The sequence below is a fragment of the Mustela lutreola genome, chromosome 2 (assembly GCF_030435805.1).
Source record: "Mustela lutreola isolate mMusLut2 chromosome 2, mMusLut2.pri, whole genome shotgun sequence".
Lineage (NCBI taxonomy): Eukaryota > Metazoa > Chordata > Mammalia > Carnivora > Mustelidae > Mustela > Mustela lutreola.
In genome coordinates, this window is record NC_081291.1 from 55,668,423 (window position 1) to 55,681,202 (window position 12,780).

The 12,780-nt window shown below is 39.1% G+C and overlaps 1 protein-coding gene across 3 annotated transcripts in view; it reads right to left on the minus strand.

Annotated features, from left to right (window-relative positions):
* C2H3orf20 (chromosome 2 C3orf20 homolog) overlaps window positions 1-12,780 on the minus strand; it is an 87,894-nt gene that overhangs the window by 60,818 nt on the left and 14,296 nt on the right. For all 3 annotated transcript variants that reach the window (XM_059161837.1, XM_059161835.1, XM_059161836.1), the window contains one exon: window positions 6,944-7,063. In XM_059161837.1, the coding sequence (XP_059017820.1) occupies window positions 6,944-7,063 (120 nt within the window). The remainder of the gene's footprint in view (window positions 1-6,943; window positions 7,064-12,780) is intronic.

Genomic DNA, 12,780 nt, shown 5'->3' on the forward strand with positions numbered 1-12,780 from the left:
TAGGTCTTGTATTTAGTACCTTGTTCCATTTTGAGTTAATTTTCAGATATGGTTTTAGGTAAAGATCCAACTTCATTCATTTGCTAGTGGAAATTCAGTTTTCTCAGTGCTATTTGTTGAAAAGACTGGATACCCCATTAAATGGTCTTAGCATCCTTGTCAAAACTGACCATATATACAAAGATTTATTCCTGGAGTCTCTCTTCTATTTTGACAGGCAGAGAGGCAGGCAGAGAGAGGGGAGGAAGCAGGCTCCCTGCTGAGCTAAGAGCCGGATGCGGGGCTTGATCCCAAGACTCTGGGATCATAACCTGAGCCGAAGGCAGAGGCTTTAACCCACTGAGCCACCCAGGCGCCCCTGCCTCTCTTCTATTTTGTTGGTATATACATCTGTCTTTACATCAATACCATGCCATTTTGATTACTGTATCTTTGTAGTAAGTAATGAAATCAGGAAATGTGAGTCCTCCAATTTTTTCTTGTTTTTTTTTTAAGATTGTTTTGGTTCTTCAGGGGTCCCTTGAGATTCTATATGTATTTTAAGATAAATTTTCCTATTTCTATAAAAAAAAATCATTGGGATTTTGATAGGGATTGCTTTGAATCTGTAGATCAGTCTGGATAGTATTAACATTTTAACAATCTTAACTCTTCCAATTCATAAACATAGCATATGTTTCCATTTATTTGTTTCTTCTTTAATTACTCCCAGCAATGCTTTGCAGTTTTCATTGTACAAGTCTTTCATTTCCTTGGTTAAGTTAATTCCTAAATATTTTGCTCTTTTTTCTGCTATTGGAATTGTTTTGTAATTTCCTTTTCAGAGTGTTCATTGTTTGCATATGGAAATGAATGGATTTGTGTGTTATATCCTGCTACTTTGATGAATTCATTTATTCTAACAGGTTTTATTGTGTAGAATCTTCATGGTTTTCTGTATGAAAGATCATATTATCTGCAAACAGATAATTTAAATTCTTCCTTTCTAATTTGAATGTATTTTATTCCCCTTTCTTGTCAATCTTGCTTTGGCTAGGACTTCCAGTTTGGTATTGAATAGAAAGGAGTGAAAGTGGATATCTTTGCCTTGTTTCTGATCTTAAAAGCTTTCAGTCTTCCACTACAGAGTATGATGTTTATGTCTTTATGTTTTTCATATATGACTTTTACCATGTGAAGGTAGTTTACTTCTATTTAATTCACTTTTTTTAAATCATGAAAGGGTGTTGAATTGTCAAATGATTTTTCTGCATCAATTGAGATGATCTTGTGGTTTTTTCCCCTTCACTCTGTGACTGAGTTTTGTGTGTTGAACCACCCTTGCATTCCAAGAATAAATCCTGCTTGGTGTCATGGTGTATAATTCCTAATGTGCTGTTGAACTCTGTTGTTAGTGTTTTGTTGAATATTTTTGATTCAACATAAAGGATATTGTCTGTGGTTTTCTTTTGTTGTAATGCCTCTGTCTGATGCTGGCTTCACAGAATGAGTTTGGAAGTGTTCCCTCTTCATTTTTTGGAAAAGTTTGAGAATGATTGTAATTAGTTCTTAAAATCTTTGGTAGAATTTGCCACGAAAGCTGTCAAATCTAGGACTTTTCTTTGTTGGGAGTCTTTTTTTTGTTTGTTTGTTTTTAAGATTTATTTATTTACCTTAGAGAGAGTGTGAGTTGGGGGGAGCGGCAGAGAGGGAGGGAGACAAGCAAACTCCTGGCTGAGTAGGGAGCTCGATGTGGGGCTCAACCACAGGACCCTGAGATCATGACCTGAGCTGAAACCAAGAATCAGATGCTCAACTTACTGAGCCATCCAGGTGCCCCTTTGTTGGAGATTTTTGATTATTGATTTAATCTCTTTAGTATCTATAGGTCTATCAAAATTTTCTACTTCTTTCTGATTCAGTTTGTGTAGGTTTTGTGTTTCTAGAAATCTGTCCATTTCATGCAAGTTATCCAATTTGTTGGTGTAGAATTGTTCATTGTATGCTATCATAATCTTTTTTTTTTTTTTTTGTAGAATCAGCGGTAGAGTACCCACTTTCAATTCATTTTAGTAATTGAGTCTTATCTCTTTTTTCCTTAGTTGATCTAGCTAAGTTTATCAATCATGTTGATCTTTTCAAAGAATCAACTTTTGATTTCAGTGGCTTTTTAATTCTCTCATTTCTCTCTGTTCTAATCTTTATTCTTTCCTTTTCTAGCTTTGGTTTTAATTTTTATTTTTCTAGTTCCTTAAGTTGTAAATTTGGGCTTTTTAATATGATATCTTTCTTGTCTTTAAATGTAATCATTTGTGACTATAAATTCTCTCCCTTGGTACTACTTCTGCTGTATCCTGTAAGTTTTGGTTTATGATGTTCTCATTTTCATTCATCTCTAAATATTTTCTAACTGCTCTTGTTTCTTCTTTCATGTGTTGGTTGGTTAAGAATGTTATTTACAGGGCACCTGGGTGGCTCAGTTGGTTAAGCATCTGACTCTTGATTTTGGCTCAGGTCATGATCTCAGGGTCATGAAATTGAGCCCCGTATCAGGCTCTGCTCTCAGTGCAAGTCAGCTTGAATTTCCCTCTCCCACCTCCTTTTCCCTGCTCTCTCTCTCTCTTTCTCTAAAAATAAGTAAAATATTTAAAGTATGTATTATTTACTTTCCACAATATTGTGATTTTTTTTTTCTAATTTTCCTTCCATTATTGCTTTCTAACTTCATCCTACTCTGGTCAGAAAAGATACTCTCCTTTAATTGATAGAGACAATCTGTGGCCTAACATATGGCCTCTTCCGAAAAATGGCCCATGTGCACTTGAGAAGAATGTATATTGTTTTTGTTGTTTTCTAATTGATTTATTATGTTATTTAAGTCCTTTATTTCCTTATTTATCTTCTGCCTGGTTGTTTTTCCATTATTGTGAGAAGGGTATTGAAATTTCCAAACATTATTGTAGAACTGTCTTTAATCTGTCAGTTTTTGCTTCAGATAGTATTATGGTCTGTCATTAGGTGCACAAACATTTATATTATCTCTTTGTTGTATTGAAACTTTTATTAACACAGTGTGTCCTTTGTTTCCTGAAAACATTTTTGATTTAAAGTTTTTTGTCTGATACTTGTATCCCTGCTCTCTTTGGTTACTCTTTGCATAGAATATCTTTTTCCATCCTTTCTTTTTTCCTTTTTGAGAAATTTTAATTCAATTAGCCAACATATAAAACATCATTACTTTCAGATTTTTTCCCATTCTTTCACCTTCAACCTGTTTGAGTCTTTGGATCTCAAGTGACTCTCTTATAGACAGCATATTGTTGAATCATGTGTTCTTATCCATTCTGCCAATCTCTGCCTTTTGATTGGATAGGTTAATCCATTCAATTTAAAGTAATTGCTGATGAAGGACTTCTGTTATTATAGTTTTTGTTTACTATATGCCTTATGGTTTTTGTCCCTCATATCTTTCAATACTGTTTCCTTTATATTGATTGTCATAAAAGGTTTAAATTCCTTTCTCATTTGCTTTTTGGTATATTCTATGGCTATTTTCTTTGTGGTTACATTGGGGATACCACGGGGACTTATATTTAACATCCTAAAGTTCTAAAACTCTAATTTGAATTTTTGCTAGCTTAACTTCAGTAACACAAAAAACCTCTCCTCTTTTACAGATTCATCCTCAACCCTTTCAGCCATCACAAGACCACAGCTTTACATACTATGTGCACCAAAACACAAAATAAGAATGCTCTTAAATGTATGTCTTTTAAATTATGTAGTAAATAAGAATTGTACTTACCAACCAGAGTTACAGTAATACTTTTACACTAATAATTTTTATTTAAACGTATGTCTCTTAAATCATGTAAAAAACAAAAAGTATAGTTACAAACCAGTTACAATAATACTAGCTTTTATAATTGCCCATATCTTTACTTTTATTGAGATCTTTATTTCTCCATACAACTTCAAGGTACTGTCTAGTGTCGTTTCATTTCATCTTGTGGGACTCCCTTGAGCACTTCTTGAAGGGTAGGTCTGGCAATCATGAACTCCCTTGGGTTTTGACAATCTGGGAAAGTTTTAATAGTTTCCTCACTTTTGAGGGACAGTTTTGCTGAACATAGGATTCTTGGCTGACAGGTTTTGGGGTTTTTCCCCCCCCTTTTTACACTCTGAATATACATGCCCAGAGGCCACATGCCTTGCGGCTTCCAAAGTTTCTGATGAGAAATCTGCTGATAATGTTGTTGAGAATTCCCTGGATGTAGTGATTTGGTTTTCTCTTGCTGCTTTCCAGGTTCTCTGTCATGGTCTTTCGAAAGTTATAATGTGTCTTGGTGTGGGTCTCTTTGAGTTCATGTTGCCTGGAGTCTGTCAAGCTTCTCTGATGTTTATATTCACACCTTTCATCAAGTTTGGGAAGTTTTCAGCCAACATTTCCTCAAATATTCTCACTGTCCCTTTCTCTCTTCTTCTGAGACTCCCACAATGCACATGTATTCTTCTTGATGGTGTCCCACAGGTAACCTTAGGCTCCATTCATTTTATTAAAAACATTTTCTTTCTGTGCTTCAAATTCAGTAATTTCAACAGTTCTATCTTCAACTTTGCTTATTCTTTCTTCTGCCTGCTCAAATCTGTGGGTGGCAATGTTTTGTGCCTATTGCACTTATTTTCACAGTTAACCCCTTATGGCAAGTATTAGTTGGTGTAAGGATATGGTGACATGAAATCGTGGAGGTGGTCTTCCATGACTGAAATTCCAGGGACATCTGCTGAGGTCCACATGTTTCTGAGCCTCTGCTGCCCACCCAACTGGAGCCACATGCTCTCACTTAATATTTGCAGGCTCAACTTCATGAATGAAAACTGTTTCTAAGCCAAAGCCTCTGCTCAGGCTCCCACTGAGCCCTGAGCACCTCAGAATGAAGTCTTCTCACTGTCATCAAGCCTTGGGTTTTCTGGCTGGTGCTTGAATACCATCTCTGGTATCTGCACCATGACTGGCTTCTGGTCTCTTCCCCCAATCCTCTTGCCACCAAAGACCAGAGGCCCAGCTAGCAGCTGGCTGACCTCCTGGAACATCTTCTAGTCTGACCATTCATGTCTGGCTTGGCCCTAGGTGCCCTGAGTTCTTGAGTATGACAGCCTCTTGTTCCAGCCAGGAACCATTGTTAATAGACTTCTCTCAGTTCTTCTTCATAATGCTGGGTTATTTTCCAGACATAGCTCAGGGAGTATGCTCAACTCTTGAAGCCTGTCTGCTCCAAGTGTGCCTGGCCCTAGAACTGCAAAGGGGGCAGTTGGTAAGGTATCATAGCACATGTGCATGAACAGATAACAGAGGTCCAAAATTCAAAGTGGTCTAAAGCCAGAATAATTCTACAATATGTCCAAACTGGGAAAGTAATTTTTAGAGTGAAAATGGGCATCACTAATTGTTATGTCAGGAAAATAAGCATAAATTGGGACATTCCTGGGGAAGATACATCACATGGTTACTTATAAACTATTAGGAAAAGTTAACCATCCATTCTAGCATGCATGTATGAGATGAATTTCTGAACACATCAAGAACCTATAAGAAACGCAGCACTGTGAACACACATCTAGTGAGAACAATGCAATATCATGATGACAAATCACATCTTGGTAGGGTAGCAGAGGAAAACAGCCAGACAGACAAAGAGACAAACAGAAAGCATCACCCTCAAGGTGATTAGAAAAACCATGAAATCTCTGTGTATCTTGAAGATAACTTTGTTTCCTCTCAAAGGGATTGTGTTTAATTATGGCCAGTTCAGGAGTGGATATAATAAAACCAGGAGCACATAATGTAGGATGTTAGAAATGATGCTGTGGGTTACTGCAGGGGTAAAGGAACTGGGGAAACAGGACAGCTGAATCTACTTCAAGCAAGGAAGCTAAAGAAGTCAGCTCCATTTGGGAGGGTATTAGAGTCCACATGTGTACCCCCAGGATTTAGAACAGTGAATGACAACTAGTAATTGTTCACTAAACATTTGTTCACTAACTGAAAGGATATAGGATCAGCTTGATATAGAGATGAGGCCTGGCAGAAGGCAAATCACACAGCCATGAGGATGGGTCAGAAGTAATATCCAAACTTCTCAACTTCCAGGCTTACCTCCAGTGTCTGTGGGAATCAAATGGACCATCTTTGAACATTCCCACCTTATCTGATCCTCCCACCACCTCTTTGCAAATACATGCCTCCTTTGCCTACCCCATTCCTCCATCTGCCATCACAGATGGTTGAGTAAAGTGGTCGGGAGATAACCAGAAGTTCCATGAGACCCTGCCCTGCCCTCTCCAGCTCCAACTTCTTTCTCCTCTGAGCTTCTGGCTGCATGGTTGCTGCTATACTGTTTGGTCTCATCTGCCACCTGCTCTTTCTCTTAAGCCTTTCTTTCTGTTTTGTGTCTTCCTCAGTGGAAATAGCAGGGCCCTCTCTCTTTCTCTTCTTCCTTAACTGGCCCAATTGGAACATTCTGTTAGGGCTGGTATCCAAATGCCTCTCTTCAGATACTGGTTGTCCAACCTACTGTGAGAGCAGGAGCAACACAGATCTCTCTCTGAGGAGATGAGTTTGGGATACTGAAGGTGTAGAAGAGGTGGGTTTGATAGGGATGTTGTCCCAGGTGAATCAGGGACGTGTTTAAATGATGTGATGTGAATCACACCACCAGGAATGGAGGGCATGTAAACAGTCAAATGATGAGACTGCATTGCGGAGTGGCTGGGTTAGATATATCAAATTTCATGAGACAGAATCTGTCAATAGCTTCGGCCAACAGCCAAGACAGCCATTAATCCTTCCTATCAGAAAACTAAATCAAGCCATCTCATCAACCTACACTGGGAATCCTCTATCCCTCTCTCCAGCTCCACCCCCAAAGATTGGCTAAGAGGTCTTGATGGGATCTTCTGTTACCTGTTTTCTTCTTGACTTCTCTTCCAGTTGAGAGGGAGAAGCTCAGACAGCCAGTGGAGGACTCATAAACAAGCTGGTAAGGCATGTTCACTCCCATGGCTGGAGTGTTCATGAAGGAATCTGGAGTGGAACACAAAGGGATTCTTTCTTCAACTTTTCAATTTTTATTTTATTTTTTTATTTTATAATTTTTTATTATGTTACTCACCATACAGTACATCATTGGTTTTTGATGGAGCGTTCTATGATTCATTGTTTGTGTATAACACCCACTGCTCCATGCAATACGTGTCCTCCCTAATACTCATCACTGGGCTCTCACCCATCCCTCACCCCCGCTCCCTGCTAAAACCCTCAGTTTGATTCCTGGAGTCTAGTTTCTCATGGAAATCAGAGGGGAAGATGAATCAATTTTTTTTTTTAACCAAAAATGTAATACGGACTTTCTGTTCTAGTGGTGTGGTAGAGTAGGTACTCTAAAGTGCCCTGGTTGTTACAAAACAACCAGATCTTGGAAGAAAAAGACTTCTTTAATGCATGAGGAGGCTCATAGAAACTAAGGGAAATCTTTGAGATTCCTTTCTACAGTACCCCCCCCCACTACAATATCCCTTAAGAGAGAAATGACACCAGTGCAGGAAGCAGGGACACCACAAAAGGTGACAGGATAACTACGAGGGTAAATGCAGACATAAGTGCTGCACTAGGTGGCCAGAGTAACACCAGTCCATTCCCTTGTCCAAGGCACAGAAATCAGATGCTTCTTCAACAGATCAGTCTCTTGCAGAATCACACTGTCTCATGTAGAATCATTTGATATCTGACCACTTGAGAATTAAAATTTAGTACCCCTGGGGCTCCTGAGTGGCTCAATCAGTTAAGCATCTGACTCTTGAGCTCAGCTCAGGTCTAAAAAAAAATTAGTACCCCCATCACTAGTAGAAAATCTTTTTTTTTTTTTAAAGATTTTATTTATTTATTTGACAGATCACAAGTAGGCAGAGGCAGGCAGAGAGAGGAAGGGAAGCAGGCTCCCTGCTGAGCAGAGAGCCAGATGCGGGGCTCGATCCCAGGACACTGGGTTCATGACCTGAGCCGAAGGCAGAGGCTTTAACCCACTGAGCCACCCAGGCACCCCACTAGTAGAAAATCTTGATCACACTTACAAAAACCTCATCAAATCATTTGTTCATTCTTCCCCCAAATATGGTCATTTCACTGGTTAGGCATAAAATTGTTAGGAAATGTTAAGCAATTTATTACAGTTCATTCAAATTCATAAAGAAAATGGCAAACATGACCTCCTAAATAGGCAAAGACTGTAACCAGAGACTGCACACTGGATAATGCACACAGGCAAAAAATAACCTTCGCTAGTGATCCAAAAGTTGAAATCAGGACCAACTTTCAATATTTTCTATTTTAGCAGAAATTAACAAAAGCTAACACTGATAAAGATAGGATAAAACTGATCAACCATGCTAGTGTAGACAAAATCCATCTAGAAAACAGTATTTAGCAAGAGATGTACACATACTGAGACTCTCTGCTCCAGTAATCCCTCTTCTAGGAAATCAGTCTTTATAACCAATAGAAACCAAAGTTGCATATTACAATGCATATTATACTAATGGTAAGAAACCTGAAAACATAAGCATTTGGTTAATTACAGAACATAAACATTAAAGTCTATATCCACTTAAAATGACAATTATTAAAAGCATATAACCATGATGGCAAACATCTGTGTCTCAGTATAGGAAACTGAGAAATAGGAAAATGGCAGTATTGTTAAAATACTTTTGGAGAGAAAGAGAGATAGAGAGGGAGAAACAGATGGAAAAACCACAAAAGAGACAACAAAAATGAAAAATAGCTTTATGTAAAGATAGCAAGATTATTTGCTTTCTTTTTTTGTATATGTTTTACTTAATAATATTGCCATCAACTAAAAATCAAGGAGGAGTTTTCTTTCATGACATGGCAGGACTAGTATGTACTGGATAGGAGAAAAGGCAGGACGCAGGCTTACCATTACCACTAAGGACATGCTACCTTAGCAAGGGGAATATTCTGGCTATAGATTTAAGGGACGACTACTCCAAACCCAGTTACAGCTTTGGTCTACCTCATGTAATAAGATGGTCCAGAAAAAGAGAAGTCATGTAAAATAAATCAACAGGATTTGAATCTTCTTTTTAATGTCCCATGAGGGCTAATTTAAGGCCTTCCTGGATCAGTGCTTTTCTAAGAGAAATGGATCACACCTTCATTTATATTTTATTGGTTAGACTTTTTTTTTTTTTTTTCAAACTCTAGACTTGTTTAAAGAGGAGTATCTGGAACACTCATGCCAAAAAGTGAGAGATTTCCTAGTGAGTATGGTGGAACAGTCTGCTAATGCAGCAGGATGCAGAAATCATCAAAGCCTCTCCAGAATTCAGCTCAGCTCTCTGCAAATTCTCCTGCACCAGATTAACCACAACCCACAAGGGATGCAGGAAACCACTGTATCACTGGTGAAAGTCTGCGATCCTGCAAGAATGCTCAAGCACCTTATGAGGAAGAATGCTAATGGTGAAAACCATTTTCTTTTCAAGGTGAGAGAACACTATATTCAGGTAGGAGGGCATCATGGGCAGGTCTGAGGGTGGGTAGCTGGGCTGGGTGGGACTTTCCTACCCATGCAACAGACCATCAGACAGTATCCCCCCTCAAATGAAATGGATCTCTAAGCTCTATATAGAACACAAGGTGCAGGAATCCATGTATGCTGATAACCATACATGTGCAGTCCAAATAAATGGCACAGTAAAATTGCCATCCTTGGGGGAAAAATGATCTTCATGAGGTCAGTGGAAGTGATGTTGGAAAGCTGCTCAGCTCCCATGCAGAGCCTCTGATGCTGGCGCAGAGGAGCACATAAGCAGGGGGAGGGGCAGGGGGAGAGAAGAAACCCCAAGCAGGCTCCATGCTCAGCATGGAGCCCAACACAGGGCTCAATACCATGACCCTGAGCCAAAATCAAGAGTCAGATGCTTAAATGACTGAGCCACCCAGGCACCCCAAGAAACAGATTCTTAAATACAGAGAACAAACTGATAGTCACCAGAGGGGAGGTGGGGATTAAGTGGGGGAATTAAACAGGTGAAGGGGATTAATGTACACTGAATCATGATGAACACTGAGTGATGTATAGAATTACTGAATCACTATATTGTATACCTGAAACTAATATAACACGTTGTTAACTATACTGGAATTAAAATTAAAAACTTAAGTGGCTCTTTTGGCTCAGGTCATGATCTGAGTCCCAGGATTGAGCCCCAAATTGGGCTCCCTGCTTAGCAGGGAGTCTGCTTCTCCCTCTCTCTGCTCCTTCCCCTGCTTGTGTTCTCTCGCTCTCTCAAATAAATAAATAAATAAAATCTTCTTAAAAATTAAAAATGTAAAAATGTTTAATAAAAGGAAAAAGAAAAAAGCATACTTAGATTGAGGCTCAAAAAACACAGAAGTTATCAAAATAGAGGCACCTGTTTAGTGTCCAACTCCTGATTTCAGCTCAGGTCATGATTCTCGGAATCATAGCCCTGAGTAATCAATCTCGTAATCAAGCCCTGAGTCCTGCTCTGCGCTAGGCATGGAGTCGGCTTGGGATTCTCTCTTTCCTTTCTCCTTCTACCCCTCCTCCCATGCTCACATACGCTCTCTCTCTAAAAAAAATGTTGTCAAAATAATTTTATTTTACCTTGTATTTAACAAAATTTTATTGGTACTATAAACACACACTAATTCTTTAAAGCAATAAAAATGACTGTGTCATTTTTTTGAGGTGGGGTGGTTTTTTTTCCTGAAAAATAAATACAATAGAGCAATAAAACGCAAGTCCCTCCATATTTGCCTTTGCAAAAATATCCAAAGGTAAAAAATTTTATTTATCCGGGACACCTGGGTGGCTCAGTGGTTAAGCCACTGTCTTCGGCTCAGGTCAGATCTCAGGGTCCCTGGAATAGAGTCCCACATCGGGCTCTCTGCTCAGCAGGGAGCCTGCTTCCCCCCGCCACCCCCAGCCTGCCTCTCTGCCTACTTGTGATCTCTCTCTTTGTCAAATAAATAAATAAAATCTTTAAAAAATAATAAATAAAAATTTAAAAATAAAAAATTTTATTTATTCATTTGCAAGAGAGACAGAGAGTGCACAAGCAGGGGCAGAGACAGAGGGAGAAGCAGGCTCCCCGCTGAGCAGGGAGCCACACTCCAGCTTGATTCCAAAACCCTGAGCTGAAGGCAGAAGGTTAAGGTAAGCCTTAACCTTAACCGACTGAGCCACCAGGTGCCCCCCTTTATCAGCTTTTATTTTTAACCCTTTGATAACCGAATCATCCTTTTTCCATGGGGTCACTGCCCCAGACAAGCTTCCTGTCTCCAGCAGTTGACTAGTTGTGCTCCACTGAGGCAGCATCAGAGGCTCTGCGTGGGAGCTGAGCAGCTTCCCAACATCACTTCCACTGACCTCATGAAGCTCATTTTCCCCCCAAGGATGGCAATTTTACTGTGCCATTTATTTGTACTGCACATGTATATTATCAGATGTTGAGCCTCTGACCATCCAGGGAATCCTGACAACATCCAGTGGACAGGGAGAGATGCTAGGTGGGAAGGTAAGGGTGAATGGTGATGAGATAAAATGTTTTTTGCTTCCCCACAAAACCTCCTAACAGTGAGCATGATTTTTAGGCATTCAAAATGAACCTTTGAACAACATGGGTTTTGAACTGTGTGGGTTCACTTATATTCAAATTTTTTTCTGATAAAAATGGTTAAGTACTGTAAATGTATTTTCTATTCCTTAGGGTTGTTTTTTTTTTTTAAGATTTTATTTGTTTATTTGACAGAGATCACAAGTAGGCAGAGAAGCAGGCAGAGAGAGGAGGAAGCAGGCTCCCTGCTGAGCAAAGACACCCCCGATGTAGGGCTCGATCCCAGGACCCTGGGATCATGACCTGAGCCGAAGGCAGAGGCTTTAACCCACTGAGCCACCCAGGCACCCCTCTATTCCTTAGGTATTTTTTAATGACATCCTCTATTCTCTAGTTTACTTTATTGTAAGAAAACAATGTATGGTACACACACATACAAAGTTCGTGTTAATCAAACATGTTGATGTTATCAGTAAGACTTCCAGTCAATAGCAGGCTATTAGTAGTTGAGTTTTGGGTGAGTCGGAAGTTACATGCATATCTCCAACTGCTTGGGCTGTCAGCACACATCACACCTAAGAGCTACATTAGACAGGACCGAATGGCTGTGTCTTCCAGATCCTGTTCCCCTTCACCCCTCTCCAGAGCACACTTCCTCCAACTTTGCGCCTAGCAATCCCCTTCACGCTTTTATACTTACACTTTGCATAATGTACTCATATGCAATGTTACTTATTTTTAAATTTTTATTTAAATAGTATTATACCAAATGTATCTTTCTAAAACTTGCTTTACTTGCTTAACACTGTTTGTTGAGATTTAACTATATTGATCTCTGTGTTTTAGTTCTGGTTTTGGTTTTTATTATTTTCTTTTTAATTGAAGTACAGTTCACATACACTATTAGTTTCAGCTGTACAATATAGTGATTCGATATTTATGTACATTACAAAATGCTCCAGGGGGGCACCCTGCCAGCTTAATTGGTGATGTGTGTGACTCTTAATCTTGGGGTCATGAGTTTGAGCCCCACATCAGGTGTAAATATTACTTTAAAAATATATTTATTTAAAAATGTTCATCACAGTAAGTGTAGTCACCACTTGTCACCATGTAAAGTTATTACAATATTATTGT